General features: G+C 35.7%; 1 protein-coding gene across 1 annotated transcript in view; it reads right to left on the bottom strand.

The window, feature by feature from the left end:
* PLXDC2 (plexin domain containing 2) overlaps nt 1-25102 on the bottom strand; it is a 438555-nt gene that overhangs the window by 120157 nt on the left and 293296 nt on the right. The window contains exons 5-6 of the mRNA XM_029954388.1: nt 16130-16252; nt 3693-3811 (exon numbers count right to left, since the gene is read on the bottom strand). Of these exons, the coding sequence (XP_029810248.1) occupies nt 3693-3811; nt 16130-16252 (242 nt within the window). The remainder of the gene's footprint in view (nt 1-3692; nt 3812-16129; nt 16253-25102) is intronic.

Raw genomic sequence — 25102 nt, 5'->3', positions numbered from 1 at the left:
ATGAGGAATTTAAGATACAAAACAGATAAACATGAGGGAGGAGAAGCAAAAAGAATATAAAAACAGGTAGGGTGACAAAACATAAAAGATTCTTAAATTTGGAGAACAAACAGAGGTTTGCTGGAGGGCTTGTGGGAGTGGGGATGGGCTAAATGGGCAAGGGGCATTAAGGTATTTACTCCTGAAATCGTTGCACTACATGCTATCTAAGTTGGATGCAAATTAAAAAATAATCAATTATAGACAAAGGGGGTGGAGAGACATGACTAATGAACAAAAATCTAGAGGAAAAGAAAAAAATACAGCTGATAGAGACCCATAGGCAATCTAGATATCAGTTATCAGCCATGAACTTTGAAGGAGCTGTTATTAATACATTAGGTCAATAGATGACAAGATGGTTAATTTCATCAGGTAATTAAATCCATGCACAAGAAACAAATGGATACTGTGAAATTGGAAAATGCATTAAAGTGAACAGTTGGTAATCTGACAGGAAATTAAGAAAAAGACAATATGTTTTTTGTGCTTCGGCTTCATCCCAAGTAAACTGTATCTTTGAAGTTAACTAAAATAAACAGCTGTATAACAATAGGAGACTGTGTAAACAATAACTTAAAACAGAATTGTAAATCTCTGGCTCAAGGATACAGAGTTACAATTTCAGGAGAGATAACTTACTTATTCAAAGGAATCGGTGCTTTCACTATTTCTCTCCCCAATATGGCTAAGAGAACATTGGGACTTTGGTGAAAGAATGCTGAATGCCATGAGCAAATCTGTGTTAAACAGCAGAAGTACTTCCCTATCTCAACCATATTACAAGAAAGATTATTAAAAGTGAAAATGTATGTTCTCATTTATTGACCATTATTGATCTAGTTTGCACATGAAAAATTATGAGGTTGGAAAAATGACCATATGTGGAACATGATGGAGTTGAACGTCATCTGAGTGGTTAGGATGGGCACTTGACACATTAACAGTTGATGCAGAAAACATAATTAGCTACTGACATAAATCACCTGAGGGAAATAAAGATAGAATTTGTGTCAATAAGTTTATTCAATGGGTTACTAATTTTACTCTACAGTTTAAACAAGTCCTCTATTGATAGTTTCTGCATAAATCATATTTTTTCATCTCATCACATAAAATGAAATGAAAGAAAATAAATAAAATAAAACAAAGTTGGCCTTAGCCAGTTAGTAGCAACGTATTATAGAAAGAATTGTATTTATTTCCCTCTCTATAATGATAATTCTGCAAATTTAAGCTGGATAGAAACATAGAATTATACTCTTCTTATGTCCTTATGATTGTGTTAGCTCTATAACCTAATTCAGAATACTTCTAGCTTTGTGAGATTGTGATTGTGTCATATGTTAGAGTCAGAAAAAAAGATTCTTAAATGCCAATCATTAACCAATATTTAAAAAAAAAGAAATTAGAAATAGACTTGTGAAATGTTATACATAATCTCCTTGGGAAAGAAAACAATATTGAAGTATTTTCAGATTACCAAATTAGAACCTTTAGTCCTGAATTTGTCTTTAACTAGTTCTGTGCCCATAAGCATGCCATTTAACCTTTCTGACTCAGTCTGCTTAGCTATAAAATAAAGACAATTATGTATGGTCTAAATCCACAATTAAGCCACACACATTTATTAATACTTTCATGTGTCAGTGTCTTTATGAGTATTAAGAAGGTAGGACATTGTTGAAAAATTGAAAACTATACTGTATGTGAAAGCATTTTGTCAAGGATAATACATTGTGCAAACAACTATTTTATGGTATTGTGATCATAAATATTTTTCTAGAGGTGTCAAGGAGCATCTAGCTTTCCCTCAAATGCAAGGGAACCCTTACTGTGACAAATTTTACAAATAGAAATTTGCATCAACAAAATGAAATGCATGGCAATTATCAGAAAAAATAAAGTAGAATATGAAATAGAAAGCTGCTTTCTAACCAGGAAAGAGAAAGGACAACAAGGCAAATAATAAAGTAATGACTTTTTTACAACTCTGAGTTCAGAAGGACTAATGTTCAGGAGGATAACAGTCTGGGAATTTAAAGAAAGTGTTAAAATTGCCTACCGGTATAATACTACCCATGACAAAACAGGAAAACCATAGTGGAAAATTCTTCTTTGATTAAAATAAAGAAAAGAACACATTTTTAAAAATAGCAAACCCCCTCCAAAGAAGGAATAGGAAAAATGAACTGCTGCTCTGCTGTGAGACACCCATTGAGAGTGTATAAACAAAGATGACAATTTTGATAATAAAGACTAGAGACAGAGACCACAGTACAAACACAAACTTCCGCTTCAAAATGCCTACAGTTAGTGAGATTTAAGACCCTAGACTTACTGACTCTGTATCTCTCCAGAAACTTTCCCACCGCTGGTTAAAACAGTTGAAAACTAACATTCTGTAATGTCACCCTGCAGTTCCAGGATGACCCTAGATTGTAATGAAAACTAGAAATGGAGGAGTCCCTTTGAACCATATTCTCTCAGCTTCCAAGAAGGGTGATATAAGAATATAATGGGCAAAAAATAAAAAATATATATATGATGGACTATTCTATCATAGCTCTGGATAAAGCACCAAGAAGACCAGATCCTATATTATATTCCACATGGAAGAATACTTCAAAGGAGTGGGAATATTGTAAATGATTATAAGATTTTCAAAAGTTGACTTATATAATATATATATAACTATCCCTCACTTTATAGAAAAGATGTATTTCAGAAGACTTGACCAAAGTGAATAAATGTTAAATTGCCAACATCCTTTTAATGATGAGAATCCTTTTCATTTGCCAAGAAAAATTAACTCTTCAAATAAGATACTGAGTCCGTATTATTACAAATATACATTAACCCAGGGGTTAATAATTGCCCATCATTAATTCCATTGTCAAAATTCCTCTCATGCCCACTGACTACCTAAAATATCACAGTACTGTTCCTGGAATTTTACTCTTATATCCTTTGTTTTCTTCCCTAAGAGTTTAGGTTGTCTATTAGTCCTTAGTTGTATTGTTAATAGAGTTCTTGAATTTAACATGCTATTATTATAATTTAATATTCTATAAACTTAAGGCTATAATTTAATAAACTTCCATTCTTTACTTTGTGAATTTGCTAAAATGAAACAAACCATAAGTTTTAATTCCATTATTCTTTCTGTCACTTAGAACTCTAATTAATTTTTCCTCTCAGGTTGAAATAAATACCGGCCAAAGGAATTATGAGTCCTAATTGCTTTTAGTATTGGGTCATCGAGCCACACAAGTTTACGTGTATAATAATACTTTTGGAATTAGAACCAAAATGTGTCGCAGAAATTGACAAAGCAAAATCAAACAAAAATCAAATATAAATAATCAGATTTAGATTATTTACAAGTTGGAAATATTATAATACCACTAGGATATAATTGTCCCATAATTTTATAAAATTCATTGATCATAATATCAGAATATAAAATATAACACAAAGAATTCACAATCAGTGCAACCTAGTATGTTATAAATTTTTTTGTATGAAGCAAAACAAACCAAGACATGAGAAAATGATTTGAGGTTCATGACTGTAAAATGTCTCTTTCTTGACACTGGGAGAAAAAGAGAGAGGTCAAGTTCAAAGGGAAAGGAAATCAATATATTACTTACTTCTTTGTACCCAAAGATGATGCGTCCATCCATGAGGAGGGTTGCCTGGAATGTGAAGCTTCCCAGGTTGTAATTGTCCTGAAGATGTACGTGGTCCCACTGGACAACAAGTGCTGTGCCTATAAACCCCATTGAAACAGAAGAAACACGTGGATAAAAATATACCAATCAACTCTGGTGAGAGACTTCACAAAACCATGCATACAGTCTTCAAGTCTAGTATTTGTGCTACTTGAATTTTATTCGGATAATTGGAATTCTTTATTGAAATTGTATTTGGGATATTTTTAAACAATTGAGTATTCTCTAAATATTTAGTAAAACCTAATCTCATACTGAGGTTAATATTGAGCCCAGTATGAGAGAATTTTGCCTTAGGAAGTCCATTAATGTTAATGGGTACTGTCTGCTTAAACTTCTATGAGCCACTTTCAAAATGCAGCCCAGGTGGATTGAACAAACTTCAAATACATTTGACAAAAGAGAAAAAAATGAACACATTCAGGAAAGCTAGAATCACTTATAAAAGACCTGAAAATGTCTCTTCCTTACTTAGAATTATACTCTTCCGTGCTGAAAAGTATTCCTTCAACACTAATGGGAATTTTCTTCTGTGGTTCACAATGCCTGTATTTCTGTCTTTGTTGTATTGCTTCAAAGAGGCTGCAAGGTAGCTTAAAGAGCCCTAGGCAAAGATTTCTGAAGCCCCTTTCACGTTCAAGTGCACTGGGATGACTGAGTCTTCAGCGCTATGTATCATATTCTGATGAGTCAATCTGCCAGTATTTACTATAAAACTATTAACATGAAATATAAACTGAAACACAGTTTAATAGCCACCAATGAGAATTCATAGTTTTGTTTTAACGGACATTGTTTCTTTTCTTTTCTTTTTTTTTTTCTAAAAGATAACAAATGAGGAGCTAAGGCTTCTGCTTAGTCCTAAGTATTGGATTTTTTGTTTGGTTAAGAAAAACCATGTTTACATTCTGTGAAGACTTGTTTTACAGAAATGAAAAATGTTTTACAGAAAATGAAATTCAGAGAACCAAAAGAGATAAGCTTATCTCTCAGGTCAGTAAACATCTGATTAAAAAGGAAAAAAGAAAAACCGAGGTTGTATGACAGAGAGCCTGTGGGTTAGTGAAGATGCAGAGGTGCTAGGAGAGTAGTGAGCCCAGGGAGTGCCCTGGTATGTGAGCTCCATATCCTGTGCACTTCATCCATCTGACTGCTCATGAGTAAATTCCTGTACCTGATGACTGACGTAAGACAGAATACTGTCTTCGTTTTGTTTTTGAGTTCAACTTACTGCTGAAAGCTTTTAACCCATATGTGGTGACATAGGAGGCCTCAGAACTTCCCTCCCTTGGAACACACCCAATGTGTAGCTACACACAGAACAATTTCCTTTGAGAAAACTGCTGTAATATAGGCAACTGAGAAAATACCCACATTGAAACTGCATGCATCTGGGTTCAGTGACTCTCTCTGGAGCCCAGTAGAGCCAATGGGCACTTTCCCCAACTTCTGCCTTTTTCTCACTCTGACTACAAAACCAGTTCACCAACATCCTTCTGGAGAAGAGCTTGCATACATGTCAGGCACCCAGCTTTTGTGGCTGCAGCCTGAGAGACAGGTTCCCAGATCACCCTAGTTCTTGAGAGCTTGTTTGGAGGTTCTAGCAGGGGAGCGCACCTACTCCTATACCCTTGACTGAAGAACGGTCCTCCTCTATCGGGGATGGTCCTCGTCTTCAACTGAACACGCAGCTTCGGGAGGGACGCACATGGAGCGGTGAGGGAGGAAGGGGACACCCGCCTAGCCAGCTAGAGCAACTGAATCAACCCTGGCGATCAATGGGGTGACAGATGTCGCAGCCAGATCACCCTCACATCCAGATCACCCTAGTTCTTAGAGACAACTGGGTTTGCATTACAAGTCCCACAGGATGGTAGCAAACAAAGAAGCAACAGGCGTGCCCTTGAGTACTTGCCATGACTATTCTCCCTCTCCTGTCCCCACTTCCCCCTAGGGCTCAGCTGAGAGGGAGCAGGCAAAAATGCCCATCTCCTAGTCTTTCCCTAGAACGGGTGTGACTACATACTTTATAAGCTATAGCATGATGGTCAAGCTTAGTTCATCTAGGTGCTGACTATTATTCTCCCACGGTCAAAGAGAGCCAATGAAAACTCCCCCCACCATTTTCCTCTAACTCCAACAATAAAACAAAGTTTCCAGTATCTGTCTTGAAAGAATTTGTCCATATATCTAGTGTCCCCATTTTTACAGCTGTCATCCAGGATTTAGGCACCCAAATCATCTTGCTCTGATAGCCAATTAGGCTTATATTTACAAGTCCTAGAAGATGATAGTAAATAAACAGTTTCTAAATGGGTGAAGGAGCACCCACTTATGACTATATATCCAAGCTTGGTGTGGAAAGACAAGGCAAAAATGCCTATCTCTCAGTTTCTCCCTGGAAGTAGTTTGCATACTTTCTTAGGTCCTGCCTGAGGGGCTGGCCACAGATCAGCCCTGCATGTAGGTGTTGACTGGGATCCTTCTCTTTGAAACAATGAGGAGCCTTGGCACATTCTCAACTACTGGGAACCACTAAGAACAAAAGCAGTATCAGGGGCAATCATAGAGGTTTGAGAGACAACCAGGAGCTTGGGCTGGACTGATTGATACTCTTTGTGCCCTGCATAAGCCACTTTGACAAGACTCAAGGAGTTTGCTATTTTATCTCATGTGCAGATACTAACATGGTTAAGAAAAATGAAAATAAAAGAAAAAGATGGAAATACGTTCCAAACAAAAGAGCAAAATAAATTTCAAGAAACCATTCTTAATGAAACAGCAGTAAATTAATTTACCCAAATGAATTCAAACTTGCAGTCATAAAGATGTTCACTGAGGTTACAAAAACAATACATAAACAAAGTGAGAATTTCAACAAAGATATGGAAAATGTTAAACAGTACTCAATAGAAATCAAAGAGATAAAGAATACAATAACTTACCTGAAAATTTTAATAGTGTGGTTCAACAACAGGCTAGGTCAAGTAGAAGAAAAGATTAATGCACTTGAAGACAGGACAGTGGAAATCATTCAGTTAGAGAAGCAAAAAGAAAAAAGAATAAAAGAGTAAAGATAGCTTAAGAAATGTATGTGACACCATCAAGTAGATGGATGTTCATATTATAAGAATCCTAGAAGGAGACAAAGGAAGGGAAAGAAAGCTTGTTCAAAAAAATAATGGCTAAAAACCTCTCTAATCTGGAGAAATAAACAGACACCCAAATCCAGGAAAACCCAAAACCAAATAAGATCAATCAAAGAAGACTAACATTTGGAAACACTTTAATTAAATGATCAGAAGTGGAGAGCAAATAAAGAATCTTAAAAGTAGAAAGAGAAAAGCAAATTACTATGTTTAAAGGAACCCCCATAAGACAATGAGATTTTTTTAGTAGAAACCTTGCAGGATAGAGTGGATAGGATGAAAGATTCAAAGTGCTGAAAGAAAGAAAAAAACCTGGCAACCAAGAGTACTCTACCAAAAAAAAGCTGTCCTTCGAATTGGCAGAGAAAGGGAGTTTCTCAGACAAACAAAAACTAAAGGAGTTCACTAGACAGCCTTATATTAAAGGGAGTTCTTCAAGCTGAAATGCAAGGATACTAATAACTAATAGGAATTATATGAAAATATAAAAATCACTGAATAAAGATAAACATATAGTTAAATAGTCTAATACTATAATGGTGATGAGTAAGTCACTTACAGCTCATGCATAAAGGTTAAAAAACAAAGGTATAAAAATTACCATAATAATTCATTAATGGATACAATTTAAAAAGTTGTGACATCAAAAACAAAATGTGGTGGAGGGTGTAAAAATATAGAGCTATTATATGCATCTGAGTTAGTCATTATTGGCTTAAAATAGATTGTATAAGATGTTTTACATAAGTCTTAAGGTAACCACAAAACAAAAACCCATAGTAGACACACAGAAGATAAAGTAGAAGGAATCTAAGTATAAACATATAGAAAATGATCAAATCACAAAGGAAAAGAGCAAGGGAGGAAGAAAGGGAAAAAGAACTATGAAACAGCCAGAAAACAACTACAAAAATGACGACAATAAGTTCATAACTATCAATAGTTACTTTTAATGTAGATGGATTTAAATTCTCCAATCACGAGACACAGAGGAAAAAAAAGAGTGTCTGAAGATATAAAAAAGAATTAAAAAGACTATTGTATATGCTGTTTAGAAGAGATACAGTGTTAAAGACACACATGGACTGAAAGTGCAATAATGGAAGACAACATCAGTATACATGCAAATAAAGACCAAAAGAAAGTTGGGGTATACAGATTTATATCAGACATTATAGACTTTAAGCCAAAACCTGTAACAAGAGGCAAGGGAGATCATTATATAATGGTAAATGGGTCAATTCATCAAGAGGATATAATAATTGTAAAAATGTATCCACCCACATGAGAGCAGTTAAATATATAAAGCAAATATTAAGATATCTGAATGCAGAAATAAAGAGTAACGTATTAATAGTAGGGAATTTCATATTCCACTTTCAACAGTGGATAGATTATCCAGTCAGAAAATCAATAATGAAACAACAGACTTGTTACACCAGATAGATCAAATGGAAATATACAAAATATGCCATCCAGTAGTAGCAGAAGATACATTCTACTCAAGTACACATGGAACATTCTCCAGGATAGATCATAAGTTTGGCTACAGGACAAATCTTAACAAATTTACAAAGACTGAAATTATTTTATGCATGTATGTTAACCAAAAGTATGAAAACTAAAAATCAAAAGCAGAAGGAAAACTGGAGAATTCACAAATATGTGGAGGTTAAAAAATACATCTTCCTGAATAGCCAATGAGTCAACGAAGAAATAAAATGGGAATTATAAAAATATCTCAAGCCACAAGAAATGGGAACACAACATATCCAAATTTATGAGATGCAGCAAAAGCAGTTCTAGGAGGAAAATGTGTAGTCATAAATGCTTACATTAAGAAACAAGAAAGATTATCTAAAGCTACCTAAATTTACACCTTAAGGATCTAAACAGAAAAACAAAACAAACCCAAAGTTAGTAGAAGGAAATGAAAAAGATCACAACAGTAATAAATAAAATGGAGACTAAAAAGAAAATAGAAAAAATCAATGAAACAAAGAATTATTTTTATAAAGATAAAAATTGGGGTGCCTGGGTTGCTCAGTTGGGTAAGCATCCGACTTTGGCTCAGGTCATGATCTCAAAGTTTGTGGGTTCGAGCCCTGTGGTGGGCTCTGTGCTGACAGCTCAGAGCCTGGAGCCTACTTCCGATTCTGTGTCTCACTCTCTCTGCCCCTCCCCAGTTCACTCTCTGTCTCTCTCTCTCAAAATAAAATAAAGACATAAAAAAATTCTAAAAATAAAAAAATTGACAAAATTTTAGCTAGATTAAGAAAAAAGAGAAAAGACTCAAATAAAAAAATCAGAAATGAATTTGGAGACATGACTACTGACAACACAGAAGTACAAATGATTATAAGAAACTACTATGAATAATTATATGCCAACAGATTGTATAACTTAGAAGAAATATATAAATTCCTAGAAGCATATCCTTAATCAAGAATGAATCATGAAAGAATAGAAAACCTAAACAGACCAATTACTAGTAAGGAGATTGACTCAATACTTAGAAAAAAAAAAAAAGGGGGATGTCCAGGATCAGATAACGTCACTGGGGAGTTCTAGCAAACATAAAAAAAATTTTTTTTCCAGCAATCCTTATCAAATTCTTCCAAAAAGTAGAATAGAAAACACTTCAAAATTTATTTTATAAGATCAATGTTACCTTGATATTAAAGCCAGATGAGGACACTATTAAGAAAGGAAGCTTACAGGCCAGTATTTCTAATGAACATAGATGCAAAATTCCTCAACAAAATATTAGCAAACCAAATTCAACAGTACATTAAAACGATCATATATCATGATCAAGTTGGATTTATTACTGGGATGCAAGATTAATTCAACATATATATATATGTATGTGTGTGTGTGTGTGTAGTCATAAATGCTTACATTTTATATATATATATATATCAAGCAATGTGATGCAAAAAGCAATGAAATGAAGGATAAAAATTATAATTATCTGAATAAATGCAGAAAAAGCATTTGACATGATTCAACATTCTTTTATAATAAAAACACTTAATAAATTGGTTATAGATAGAATGTATCTTAACATAACAAAGTTCATATATGACAAGCCCATAGTTAACATAATTCTTAAGGGTGAAAAGTGAAAAGCCTTTTCTCTAAGATCAGGAGAAAGAGAAGGATGCCCATTCTCACTATTTTTATCCAACACAGCACGGGAAGTACTAGCCAGAGAAATTAGGCAAGGAAATAAAAGGAATCCAAACTGGAAAAAGTGAAGTAAAATTGTATCCATTTGCAGATGACATGATATTATAAATAGAAAACCCTTAAGACTCCACAAAAAATTGTAGAAATAGTAAACGAGTTTAGTAAAGTTGCAAGATACAAAATCAATTTATAAATATCCAGTGATTTTCTACAGACTAACAACTTTCAGGAAGAGAAATTAAGGAAATAAGTCCACTTATAAGGGCTTCAAAAACAATAAAATACTTCAGAATAGATTTAAACAAGATGATGCAAGATCTATATGTTGAAAACTAGAAGATATTGATGAAAGAAATTGAGGAGAGACAAAAATCGTGTGAAAATGTTCCATATTCATGTGCTAGAAGAATTAATATTATTAAAATGTCATACTGCCCAAACCAATCTACAGATTCAATGCAATCCTTACAAAAATTCTAATGCCATTTTTCACAGATATAAAATAGAATCCTAAAATTTGTACAGAAACACAAAAGACTCCAAATAGCCAAGCAATTATGAAAAAGAAAAACAAAACTGGCAGCGTCATCACACTTTCTGGTTTCAAAACATTACAAAGCTTTGGTAATCAAAACAGTATGGTATTGGCATAAAAACAGACACACAGATCAGGGGCACACAATAGAGAGCCTGGAAATAACCTGTTCTTGTGTGGCCCATTAAATTTCAGAAAAGAAGCCAAGAATATTCAGTGGGGAAAGGATAGTCTCTTCAATGAATTGTGCTTGGAAGGGTTGCTCAGGTGACTCAGTCAGTTAAGCTTCTGACTTTGGCTCAAGTCATGCTTCACCATTCCTGAGTTTGAGCCCTGCATCACGCTCTGTGCTGACAGCTCGGAGCCTGGAGCCTCCTATGGATTCAGTGTCTCCTGCTCTGCTCCTCCCCAATTCACGCTGTCTGTTTCTGTCTGTCTCAAAAATTAATAAACACTAGAAAAATTCTGCGAGGGGCACCTAGGTGGCTCAGTCAGTTGAGCATCTGACTTTGGCTCAGGTCATGATCTTGCTATTCATGAGTTCAAGCCCCACATTGGGCTCCGTGCTGACAGCTTAGAGCCTGAAGCCTGCTTCAAATTCTGTGTCTCTCTTTCTCTCTGCCCCTCCCATGCTCATGCTCTGTCTCTCTCTGTCTGTCAACAATAAATAAATGTTAAAAATATTTTTTAAAATGATGCTGGGAAAAGTGGATAGGCACATACAAAAATGTGAAACTAAACCCCTAAATCACTATACACAAAAACCAACACAAAATGACTTGAAACCACAAAACTTCTAGAAGAAAACACAGAGGGTAAGCTCCTTGTCTCAGTAATGATTTTTTGGGGGGGATTTGACACCAAAAACAAAGGCAGCAAGAGCAAAAATAACAAGTGGAGCTTCATCAAACAAAAAATCTGTACAGCAAAGGAAACCAACAGAATGAAAAGGCAGCCTATGGAATGGGAAAGAAAAAAAATATTTGAAGACCATATACCCAATAACAGGTTAACATTCAAAATGCACAAGGAACTCACATAACTAAATAGCAAACAAACAAAAAATAGGAGAAGTAAATAGCCATTTTTCTAAAGATGATATACAAATGTCCAACCAGGTGTATGAAGGGTGCTCAATACCAGATATGAGAGAAATAGAAATCAAAAGCACAATGAGATATCACTTGATACCTGTTACCATCAAAAAGACAAGAAGTAACAAATGCTGGAGAGGGTGTGGAGAATAGGAAAATCATGTAGTCTGTGGGATATGTAAATTGGCACAGCTACTGTGGAAAACAGTTTCTTCAAGAAACTAAAATTAGAACTATAGTATTGTCTAGTAGTCCCACTATGGGGAATATACCAGAGGGAACAAGATCACTTTTCAATAGTATCTGTACTCTCTTGTTCACTGCAGCTTTATTCATAATAGCCAAACATGGAAACAACTTTAAGTGTTCATCTATAGAGGAATGGATAAAGAACACACACACACACACACACACAGTGAATATTATTCAGCCTTAAAAAAGAGTGAAATTGTGCCTTTGTAATGGTCTGGAGGACATTATGCTAAGTGAAATAAGCCAAAGAGAGAAAAAGAAAACCTGCATAGTATCCCTTACCTGTAGAATCTAAAAACAAAACATAGTTGAACTCATAAACATACATTTAAGAATGTTGGTTGCCAAGAGTTAGAGGATGAAGAAAATAGCAAGAGGTTGGTAAAAGTGTACAAATTTTCATATACACTGCAGATAAGGTCTAAGGATCTAATACATAGGACACTGACTGTAGGGTTTAACACTGTTTTGCATAACTGAAATTTTCGAAGAGTAAAATTTAAGTGTTCTCACCAAAAGAAAAAAAAACAGTAAGTATGTAAGATGATTGATGTGTTAATTAACTTCCCAGTGGGATTTCTGTTGCCAAGTATACAAATCATCACCTTGTACACTTTCAATATAGCAATGTATTTGTTTCTTTGAGGTATACATTTAGATGCCAAAAATTTTCTCTTTGGATTTAATCTGGGTGCTTTTAATCATAGGGAACACCCAACACGCACCAATGTTACAAGTGAAAACTTAAAACTTAAGTCTCATCTTTTTATGGGCATCTATGTATCTATATTACTAGTTTTTAAATATTAGAAAGGTAAGAGGATAATAATAGGCAGGAAGCTTCCGTAAGCATAGAAGTAAAGGGGTTTCTGATCAGGAAATGCCTACTAATCATATCATTTATCCTTCATGCATATTGGCAACTGTCAAGCTCTAGTCTCCTCTTTATTCATTAATTTCTATTAGGCACTTAGATGGTACAGAGAAAACACTGAATTAGAGGGCAGAATACCTCCCCTCTGTCCTGCCTCTACAGCTTTTTGCAGGACCATGGACATAATCTGCATGAATGTTTGTTGTCCTACAAGGTGGTGGGGGAGGGCAGAGTTGTTCTTGCTTTCCAGGGATTTCTGCATTAAATTCAAGAAAATATGGTTACCTCAAATTTTGTGCCAAAGAAAGGTCCACGTAAATTGAGTAAATTAAATGTCATTAATGCAAATTCTGATGAAGATATTCTTATTTATTTGTTTACTTATTTGAGAGAGAGATCATATGTGTGAGTGGGGGAGGGGCCCACGGAGAGTGAGAGAATCTCTGTCCGGGGTTTGATTCCATGACCCAGGTATCCTGACTTGAGCCAAAATCAAGAGTCTGACGTTCAAATGAGCCACCCAGACACTCCAAGATATATATTTTTTAAATATTTATTTATTTTTGGGAAAGTGCAAGTGAGGGAGGGACAAAGAGAGGGAGATACAGGATCTGAAGCAGGTTCTCAGCTGAAAGGGTGACAGCAGGGAGCCCGATGTAGGGCTTAAGCCCAAGAACCCTGAGATCATAAAGTGAGCTGAAATCCGACACTCAGTTGTCTGAGCCACCCAGGTGCCCTTAAGGTATTCTTAATATATCGTCAGTAGCAGACTTTTAAAAATAACAATAAGTTTGCAAGAAGTTTTTTAATTTTAAGTAGTACCATTATAGTTCCCCCAACATTTATTAATTCAAACGGTTCTACATATACACGGAGTGGTTCATACATAATTGAAAGATTATTTAAGTGTAAATGTTATTAAATTTAAAACTAAATATCTCTGGGGGCGCCTGGGTGACTCAGTCCGTTAAGTGTCTGACTTCAACTTACTTCATGATCTCACGGTTCATGGGTTCAAGCCCCGCATCTGGCTCTGTGCTGATAGCTCAGAGCCTGGAGTCTGTCTTCAGATTCCGTGTCTCCCTCTCTCTCTGACCCTCCCCTGCTTGTGCTCTGTCTCTCTTTGTCTCTCAAAAATAAATTTAAAAAAAATTTAAAAATCTAAATATCTCTATCCTGTTCTGTCAAATAACTAGTATTTTAAGTTTCTTCTTTTATTAAAAGTTACTGAGGGGCACCTGGGTGGCTCAGCAAGCTAGGCATCCAAGTCTTTGTTTCAGCTCAGTCATGAGCTCAGGGTTTCCCTGCATCAGATTCGGTGCTGACAGCGCAGAGCCCACCTGGGATTCTCTCTGTCCTTCTCTCTTTCTGTTCCTTCCCACTCACCTTGTCTCTGTCTCTCAAAATAAATAAATAAACTTAAAACAATTTTAAAAAGTTACTGAAATCTAAAACTTTATGACCTAATGGTTGGTGGGAGTGGCTTTTAGAGATAACATCTTCTATTTCTCAAAGTAGCCCCTAACTCAGCTATTTCTCTCTAGGTGGTGCTTAATATAGGGAGCAATTTGGTAAGTAAACCAGGGAGGCACTTTCCTTGGAGAAGTATGATATAAAGTATATACTGTCAAAAGAAAACCATGGATTGAAGGATGGAATTTACATTTCTGAGGAGCTGAGTTAGCGTGGTCCATTTCCCGGCCCATGACTAACAACCCTACACCATTTCTTTCATGATGGGCATAATATCTAGTGACACTCTTCCTTATCTTGAAGATGAAGGTGTTACTTAAGTGCATATATATCAGACCACATGTTGGTATACTGTCCTATACGCTTATTTGAGGGACTTATTTATGTCATTATGCTTTACGATTTTGAGGTTAATATTATGAAAACTCAGTCATCAGAATTCTGTCCCCATAAGTGGATGTCTCTAACACATTTAGTAAGTGACAGAGCTTAGAAAATAATCACTTTCATCAAATCATCTGCTGCTTACTAAGGTGATTCTGGCTAATAGGTCATGGAATAAGTTTCAGGTAAGTGGTTATAGTTTTGCCTCAAGTATCTTTATAATCTATTTGGACATCCTTGTCTTTAGCACCTCATTTTTTTAAGGGAGGATAGAGTTTGATTGCTCTTAAAATAATAGGAGGAAGTAATTATTATGGCTAACATTAAGAGTTATTTAATACTGGAACATTCTTTCAAGCTATTCAAATTGTTTGGAGTGTGTTTCTCAGAGCATATATCTAACTATGTTTAGATTCCTTTGTTTGCTATTTTCACCTGTAAAATGGCTTTACCACACTGGTCAGAAGATTGCTTTTAGCAAAATGATTACATTTCCCCAATGTTACTATCACGATTAAGTCTATACTACTCACTAGTAAATTTTTTTCTTGGTCATTGTGAGTAGAAATAACTTGGTTCACATCAAATAGTTCCATAAGTTTAAAAGATGAAATTGTCATTTGGGCAAATAAATACTACCTTTGTATTATGGAGTACAGAAATTTCTTTGATTTTCCAGAACAAACTTTTCTTTTCCTGTTTTCTCTACAAAGTTTTAGCCGTCCATAAGATACAGACATGAAATCCATTTATCTGAAGGTCTTCAGAACCACAAATTCCTTAGTGAATAGCATTTAGGTTTTCTCTATTTTATATGTCCCCAAATAATAAATAGTAGGGATGGACTGTCATTACACTTGATAAACCTTGGTAGGCTCTATTTCCTATTTTAAAGTCAGGAGACTTTGATTTTCATAGGTGTATTTTAACTATCCACTATGTATTTTTTACAAGGTGTGTTCATCTTATAGTATATATCATTAGTAGGTTTGGAAATTTAACATTGAAGTATTATGCCACTTGGCTCTATTTGAAGACAACAAATTATCCTTATTTAGTTTTTTCAACAGTAAGGACTTATTGCAAATAGCATCAAATAAATGTATTTGCTTTGTTCAAGAAGTCGTTGACAGCAACTCATTTATTATAGTGCCTAAGAGGTGGTAATAAAGAGTTGTTGAACAAACAAATGAATGAACGCATAAATGAGTGGCATTTGGCTATACACTTCAATCCACATATTAACAGTTACAGTATAATATTTGTCAACTCCAGGCATTTGCATCAAGCAATTTACAATCCAGCTTACCAGAAAAACTCCAGGTCATAAAATACGAACATGAATCTGATGATCAATGTTTAACAGTACACAGTCAATAAAGAATAGGCGAACCAATACATACCATTATCAAAGTATCTGACTGTTGAATTTCTGGATACACTGGGATCGAAATTTGCCATTAAAGGTGCTATGTACTGTGTGGCTGTTAGCATTCGATGTACAACTTCTCCAGTGTATATGAAACCTGTAATTGGGGGAAGAAATTGGGAAATAAGTAAAAGAAAAGCCCAGACAGAATTTTAATTAAATAACCTCCAACTCCATTACTGTCATATTTTGAAAATAAAATATCAAAGTAGCTAAAAAAAGGAATATGATTAATGTCTTAACGTCTGATCAACAACATTCTGGATTAAGGAACAAAGTCTCATACGATTTTTTGTGTCTTGCAGACTGATAAATCAGAAATCTAGAATATATATAATTTTAACTGTGGGAAAAGTGTGGACTGTGGAAGAGATCATTAGGCTAAAAAGGCAATACAGTAGGGTATGTAATTCAAATACTCAATCTGCCATTACTAATCCCTCGTTATTTTAACACTAGCTGGACATGCAAGTCCTTTTTACAAACGAATGCATTTTCATGATGTTTAATTGCATTTTTACAAAGTTTAATTGCATTTCTTCAACTGTAATCTCAGTTTAGGACATTTTAGAAACCACACGTGGATATCTTTAATACTAAAATGCAGAAAATGTTCTGAACCTTTTTGTCAGAATTGAAAGTATGTTAAACACCCAAGGAAAAACCTGCACATTTCTCAGTTATTATAATACTAGCACTCTATAAAGAAGAAAAGGATTATATGTTACAGATAAAATGGTAAAACACTGATAATGCACAAATGCCTCTTTCTTTTGAAAGTTATCAATGGCAGCCTATTCTAGTGGTTGGATAACAAGAGAGAATTAACGACGAAGAACTTCATATTGAATTAACTTTCCATAGCTCCTATGTTACAACGCTGCCCATTTCCAATTATTCACATTGGCTTTATTTACGTTGTGTATCATCCATGACAAATTGTTAATCCTATACTGGCTTCTTGCCTCCAAGGTCTTTAGCTTCCAGAAAGGAGAGTCAGCTCAGGGAATGACAATTAATTTTAATATTAATCTAAGAAATGCAAAATTAAGAACATTATATAGATAATATTTTTATTATATATACACATTACACACACCGACATGCGTATATATAAAAGCGTGCACGCACACACACACACACACACATTTATGATAAAGCAATTATAGTGTTTAGGCAATGTCAAGTTAACCAGATATCTGAAACTACTATAGATTAATTTCCTAGTTTCATAAGAATTAATGAAATAAAACAAGCAAGATTAAAAACCCCCACAAAGTGGTGTAGAATTCAAACCTCTAAAAACGTGTTAAAGCTCATGTTACTTCACTTCATGGTCTGAACAAAGCATTCATTGACATATTGTGGTCATCATTGTTTCAGATTCTCAGTTATGATTTCTCGGTAAGTTATTGGACATTTAAATTTGCAGTTATTTATTTATTTTGAAATAATATTTGAAATTAATTTATTTTTAGCGTTGTCTTACTCTTTTGACTTCCTTTTCACTTTTTATCAAAAGCATGATTAAATTTTAGCTATTCACTTTAAAAATATATTTCTAACTTATAATCTTTACCATGTATTTTAATGATTGCTCACTTCTTGTTTCTCAAATGCCAAGTAATATCTTTCAAAATAAATTTCATCTGTCTTGGGCAGAATTGTACTATTTCAGATATCTCAAGTGTATGAAATGATATTAAGATAGAGTAACATACTCATCACTTTTATTTTATTTGCCTGTAAAATTTCAGAGTATCAATGTTCAAAGTCAGTATCACATTCTTAAAATTATAAAGATGAAGTTTCAAGACCTATGAATTGTTTTTTTCGCCTACCTTCATGAGCATGTCTATATTTTCACCATTAAGGTGGATACAAAAATTCTGTATGAATATGACCTTTCTTCTTCTTCTTTTTTAAATGTTTATTTATTTATTTATTTATTTTTGAGAGAGATAGAGCGCAAGCTGGGAAGGAGCAGAGAGACAGGGAGAGAAAGAATCCCAAGGAGGCTCTGTTCTGTCAGCACAAAGACAAATGCAGGGCTTGATCTCCCAAACTGTACAAACCATCAGATTGTAAGATCATGTCTTGAGCTGAAATCAAGGGTCAGACAATTAACTGACTGAGCCACCCAGGCAACCTTATATGTATGATCTTTCAAGGAAAGGATTAAATTATACTCTGAGAATGTTCTGTAAGGAACAGCGCCTCTGGATAGTTATTTCTCTATTCTCCATGTACTAATGGAGAAACCTGCCTTGATTTAAAGAATAAGAAGTGCATAATCAAGGCAATATGATAATTGTGAAGTAATACTAAGTTAATTTTCCAAAACAGGTCTAAGAAAAGCAGCCACAATTCCCAGGAAAACAGAGTTACAAAATACAGGACCATAAATGATTTCAGATACCTAATTCTTAGAGTTAATTCTTAAAAAATAAGATACATATATGTATATTTTTATCTCTGGATGTTTCCACCTAGATTTGACAAAAAATTATTCTCCATTTTCCATAACCCAGTTTTCAAATCATACAAATCCTTAACTGGTGCTTCCCTTCATCAGAAAAAAAAATTCTAGAACTACAATATCCCAAATTTCAAAGGTTAAGTCTCATCTTGTTCCCATATAAATGAATAAAAATATGGAAGAATCTGTTAATATATAAAAACTATAATTATAATTCTTGTTCTTCTATTTCTGTAACATTAAAAAGTGATTTTTGCTGTTACTGTATTACCAATGCTACAAATACTATTAACAGCCAACAGCTATTATAATTGCTAACTGGTTTGCCCCTGCTCTTAATCTATTTCCACTTTTACCACTCTGCCGCCACCAAGAATAATGTGAAAAAATAAGCTAAGGGTGCAAAACCCCCCACTTACTCCACACATGAGTTTACTGTTGTGAATTTAAAGAACACATGCTTGTTCTCCTTAGCCATATGGCAAGCCAGTTCCTAGTTCTTGGTGACCATGGAGTGAAATGGTTAACTATAGTGATGGTTCTATGGACTTTTCCATACATTTCTAAATTCTGAAAATGTCATTTCAGCAGGGAGTCATCACTGAGCAAGAGGAAAATCTTACAGGCCTACTGAGAGTAGGGAAATCTGATTAGATGTTGAATAAGAACAAGTTGTGCAAATTAAAGAGTGCTTTCATGGAACAAAACTTTTCCAAAGCTTCAAAGGCACTCAGAGCTGCCACTGTCCCATTTAGATATTTACCTCTTTTCTTTAGCTTTTTGGGGCATGCTCTATTGTAGAGAAATTATATACAGTAAAACTTTGGTTTGTGACCATAATTCATTCCGGAAACATGATTGTCATCCAAGGCACTTGTATATCACAGTGAATTTCCCCATAAGAAATAATGGAAACTCAGATGGTTAATTTTACAACCCAAAAATATTCATATAAAAATGACTATAATACTGTAGTATAATACAAGATAATAAATAAAATACAAAATATAAAGAAAAATAGACAAATTAACCTGCACTTAAAACCTTTGTGGCTGGTGTGAGGGAGACGAGAGGGGAGTTATCGTATAGAACAACTTTCATTATCACTGATGGAATTACTGCTATCTACTGGCTCAGTGGAATCTTTGTCTGCATGGGGGCTATTGTGTTTGCTTACACGGATGCTGACTAGAGTGCAGTATTAATAAACTCTTGTGATCTACTGGATTTAGTGTAACTGACAATAAGACAGCAGAGAAAAGGGTCTATATTCGCAGGCAACCTGACCTAGAATGAAGCAAAGCAGTCCTAAGCTTCCTCTTGTCTGGAAAAGCAAGGGACTGTCCATAGGTGCTTTGAAATGACAAAAAATACACTAGTGCCAGTTGTGGGCACGTTTCAGTATTCTGAAAAATCATTAATTTCTGCCAAACACCATGGCCTGAGACTGAGCGTTTGAGCGTGAGAGTCGATCATCCACAATCCGGCAGTGTGAGTAAGTGAGTGTGTGTGTGTGTGTGTGTGTGTGTGTGTGTGTGTGTGTGAGTGAGAGAGAGAGAGAGAGAGGGCACCATTGGCTCACATGTGATCATTTGGCGTTCGGCATCATGCACTACTCGTAATGTAAAACATCGTTTGTTTATCAAATTAAAATTTATTAGAAATGTTTTCTCATCTTGTGGAACACTCACAGAAGAGGTTACTTGCAATCCAAGGTTTTACTGTATTTTATTTTTCTCATTGTTCACATTATGGGGTTATTTAAGCAAAATGTTTCTACCGTTTTTTTCAAAATGGTAGCCATGTGAAGGGGCTAATCTTAAAATATCTCTTTTGGTCATACTAACAAGCTTCTTATTTAAAAGAAGTTTGAGGAAGAAACACCCTGTTTTCCCTGTGAAAATTCCAACCCCTATACTTTGGAATACAGCTGTAGTCACCTCGGATCCTATTTCAGTCTCTGTTCTTTTAATTGACCAAGTTTATGGATAGGTTTACGTTTGATTCCTCTGTTGCAATCCACAAAATAAGACTTAAGTTGGTAGGTGAATGAGATATTATTACAGAATTTATTTAATGATACAAGCAAATTATATTCTCGTGGTGTGACTAAGTTACTTGGCACCTTTGTGGTTCAGTTCCCTAATCTGTAAAATGGGGGAGTAGTCATTGGGTTGTGATGGTTGAATAAGTTGATGCATGAAAAACACTTAAAATCAGTGTTTAGAATAAAAATGTGCAGACAATAAGCAATCCATTAAATTCCCTCTAATTTTTACCTCCTGATGTCTGTTGTATCTAATATACATGAGCTGACTGGATTTCCCTGAGATGTTTACATGATTTCAAAATTGTGCTTCAGACTCAAATGGTATGATGTTTGTTTCTCTGCATTATTCTACTTTGGGCTAAGGTATACTGCAGACTCTAACTACAGGGCAGATAATTAAACCAGATAACTAAAAGCCTGAATGTCCAAAGTTCTACATTCGAGATATCTTTTCTTACATTCTGATGAAGCAGACACCTTGTAAGAATGTTAACATTTTATTGGTTGCAAATGATTATTTTATTTAGTTGGAAGTGTCATACTAATAAAGATTATAATTGTCTGTGAAACATCCTATGAAACTGTGATGTGTAAAGGGCTGGGTAAAATATTTAATTTCATCATCTTTCAGTTGATATTTTTGACCCCAAGGAAAGGTTGGAGCTAATGTGTATGCCTGTAGGGTATTGAGCACTGATAGTTAAATGCTACCTTTAGAGTACAAAGGCACTATTGTAACCTTTATGATGTACATACTTGTCTACATGCTAATCAGACAGATCCAAAATCCGTGGTCTTCGTTCCACCAGGATTTAGAGAACAGATTCCCCATTCGGACTCCTCACTAACTTTACATGTGATCTGTTTCCTTTCTATTCATGAGAGCCTGAGTTATTGCATTGGGTGGTGCTCGTGGTTAATTGTTCTGTCAGTCACTCTGCATTTGTTGTGGACAAGCTTGCTTGAAGCGAACAAGTGAAATCTGGGCATAATTCAACTTACATTCTACACAAATGCCATTTGATGAATCCCAATACATTCTCACTATGCTATAAATTACACCCCTTTCAGACAAATACTTGTTTGTAGTGAAGTTGGCCTTTTAAACAAAACCATATGTGGCAGCAACTGCTAATTTGAAAATTAAGTTGTGGTAAGTTATCTGGTAATGGAAAGGTCTGCCAGCTGCAACCATACAATGATAGGTTTCATGTAACGAGCTCCCTCTGGACAAAATTGTTGTGAGTAGACCTCACAGTTCACTGTGAGGATACTGGTTTGGACATGCAACCTAGATGATTAAAGAAAAAAAAGAAAAAGGAAAAAACATTTCTGAGGTTCATGCGAGCTTGTCAACCACTGGGTCCTGGAAGCAACCTATAATATTGCCACTCACCAAATATTTTCCCTTTACACTTACAACAAGCTGTTAAAGGTAAAATATATCAAGTATATTTTCTAGAAATAGAAAATTTTAAATAAATATGTTAAAATATATCACATCTCCTAGACTCCTTTATTCTACTGGCTCGAGGCACCATAGGGGATTGCAAATCATAGCAAAGCCATTCCTTGGGGGAAAAAAAGCAACAAGTGACAACTTGGTTATTGGCTACGAATTATGTTCATGAAATTACCAATATAAAAATATATGTTGACTATATAAAGTGCTTCTCTCCAACTCTAGAAGGAAAGAGCAGGAGCCAGAATTGTGTAGATGTTGAGAGAAAGAGAGACAAAAGTCTGTAACTCTTTCATTTTCATTTTGAACTGTTAACAAAATTGTAGCCTATAGTTCTTGCCTTCTCCCTCTTGTTTCTCAAATAAATCTATGTGACTTGTTCTTAACTCATGTTAATTGCTAGTGGCCCCTGTCAACAGCACCCTTCCTCTCTCTCCTCCAAATGTTTCTGATTATGTAAAATTTGCAGAGATGGGTCCATTCACACTGCAGATAATGAATGACACCGCCTGGAGTTGTGTAGTGCACGGAACACATGGCTTTTCATGGAAGCACTGATTGCTCTTGTTTGCTTGAGTATCAAGTCCATCTCCTCTATTCAGATTGATCCAGGTAATATTTCAAAAGTCTTATTCCTACATAGGGAAGAATGGGAGAATTGCATTGAATTATTTATGCCCCTCGGACTGGGGATTCAGAGATCCTGTGTCAAATGCTGAGCTCACATGTAGCACTGAGTTCTAGCTGGGAGTCAGACCCCAGTACCCGAGGTGGCTTAATTTGGGGCGATGCTGCTCCATGTTTGCAAAGCCTCTATCTCGTTTCCCACCTAATCTCTTGGACCCTGCTCCCTGTGGGCAGTCTTTCTAGAAAACAACTACTTGGCTTCCTGACCTGTGAATATCAGTTGCCCCTGGGATTTGTGCCTATTTATTGGGACCTAAGTAACCCCTTTGGGAAACTACCTAGGACAGCTCAAAGTTCCCAGCTGGCCTCCCATCCAGGCTCTGTTTTGCTGTAGAGAGGGGAGCTCAAACTGTGGCTTTTACTTTATCACCAGGGTGCCCCATTACCCTGAAGAGCAAGAAAAACTACCCATCCTTTTCAAAGGACTTAAAAACTATCACTGAAATCCGTTTTTTTAATGACCAGAAAAAGCCCTGGAAGCAAAACGGCCACCTGTAAAGGGAGGCCATCTTCAGGTAGGCAATGTTTTTCCCACATCATCAGACCTTACTGTACTTATTGAATAATTTGTAGTACTGCATTTCTTACTTTAAAAATCAGGTAAACTTGAAGTAAAAATATTGGGTAGGAGGAGAATACCGCCTTTGAATTCCTGTTCAGAATAGTGCTCTAGCTACCTATAAATGGCAAAACAAATCATATTATACATTTTTTGAAGTTAAAGCTATGTTTCCCCGCCTCCTTTCTTCCCAAAATGATTTTGTTTCCCATCATTGTTCAGACATTCCTTGGAGACACAGAGATTTCATCCCTACGTTTTACCAGAATCATTCCAGATCGGGTCATAAAAGGTCTTGAATGACAATCTCTTCATTGTCCTTCCCTTTTTTAGTGCAAGAGAAATACGATTCATGTAGAAAGGACAGAGCTATAAAAGGGAGTAGAAGAGCTTTGCTTTCTCAAACACCACCATCTGCAGTGCACCAAGGACTCAAGGGCTTGCCCCCTTCCTTTTTTCCCCCTAGTACAACTAAAGTGTCCCAGTTGATGCCTCAGATAGTTTTGGTTTTAATGTCTTAGGATTTAACTTCTAGGTCATATATATATATATATATATGTGTGTGTGTGTGCGTGTGTGTGTGTGTGTGCGTGTGTGTGTGTATCATTCATGTCATCACTTACTCTCATTGAGTTGCAATTTCTTCTGTAAAATTAGGTTAAAATTAACCCCTTCTAAACAGCACTGTAGTGTGCATTCATCAGGGAAGAAATGCTACAGAGATGTAGCCGCAATCCTTCCATTCAGCATACATTCGGAACGTCTGCACTGCCCTGTGACATCCCTTGAAAGTCAGGGTCCTGTGGAAGCTCCCTCTGCAGCTGCACGGATTCCCCTCCTCATCTGTTCTTGACTGCTGCAGCCCCATGGTCAGGTTCAAACTGTGATACTGCCCACCTCCTTGAGACATGAGCCCTTTCACAGTCACAGAATTGTGACCACGACTACATTTTCTCAGAAGTTTTAGTTATCTGGTCCTTTAAGAAGATGAATTATCAGTGAAAGGAATGAAACAGACTGTTAATAAAAGAGCACTGACCCCATTGTATATTCATATGACAATCTGCACTTGGTAGTTTCAATATGCCCTACAATTTGAACACTCAAAACCTTAGATGCCAAGAAGACATAAACAGACACTTCTCCAAAGAAGACATCCAGATGGCCTACAGGCCCATGAAACGATGCTCAACATCACTCATCATCAGGGAAACACAAACCAAAACCACATTGAGATACCACCTCACACCAGTCAGAGTGGCTAAAATGAACAAATCAAGAGACTATAGATGCTGGCGAGGGTGTGGAGAGATGGGCACCCTCCTGCACTGTTGGAGGGAAAATAAACTGGTGCAGCCGCTCTGGAAAACAGTGTGGAGGTTCCTCAAAAAACTATCCATAGAACTCCCTTATGGCCCAGCAATAGCACTGCTAGGGATTTACCCAAGGGATACAGAAATGCTGATGCATAGGAACACATGTACCCCAATGTTCATAGCGGCACTGTCAACAATAGCCAAATCATGGAAAGAGCCTAAATGTCCATCACCTGATGAGTGGATCAAGAAGATGTGGTATATATATATACAATGGAATATTACATGGCAATGAGAAAGAATGAAATCTGGCTATTTGTAGGAAAGTGGATGGGCCTCGAGGGTGTCATGCTAAGTGAAATAAGTCAGGCAGAGAAGGACAGATACCATGTTT

This window comes from Suricata suricatta, chromosome 10 (assembly GCF_006229205.1).
Source record: "Suricata suricatta isolate VVHF042 chromosome 10, meerkat_22Aug2017_6uvM2_HiC, whole genome shotgun sequence".
NCBI classification, from domain to species: domain Eukaryota; kingdom Metazoa; phylum Chordata; class Mammalia; order Carnivora; family Herpestidae; genus Suricata; species Suricata suricatta.
The sequence above is the reverse complement of the archived record's forward strand: the minus strand, read 5'-3'. Positions and strand labels throughout refer to the sequence as shown.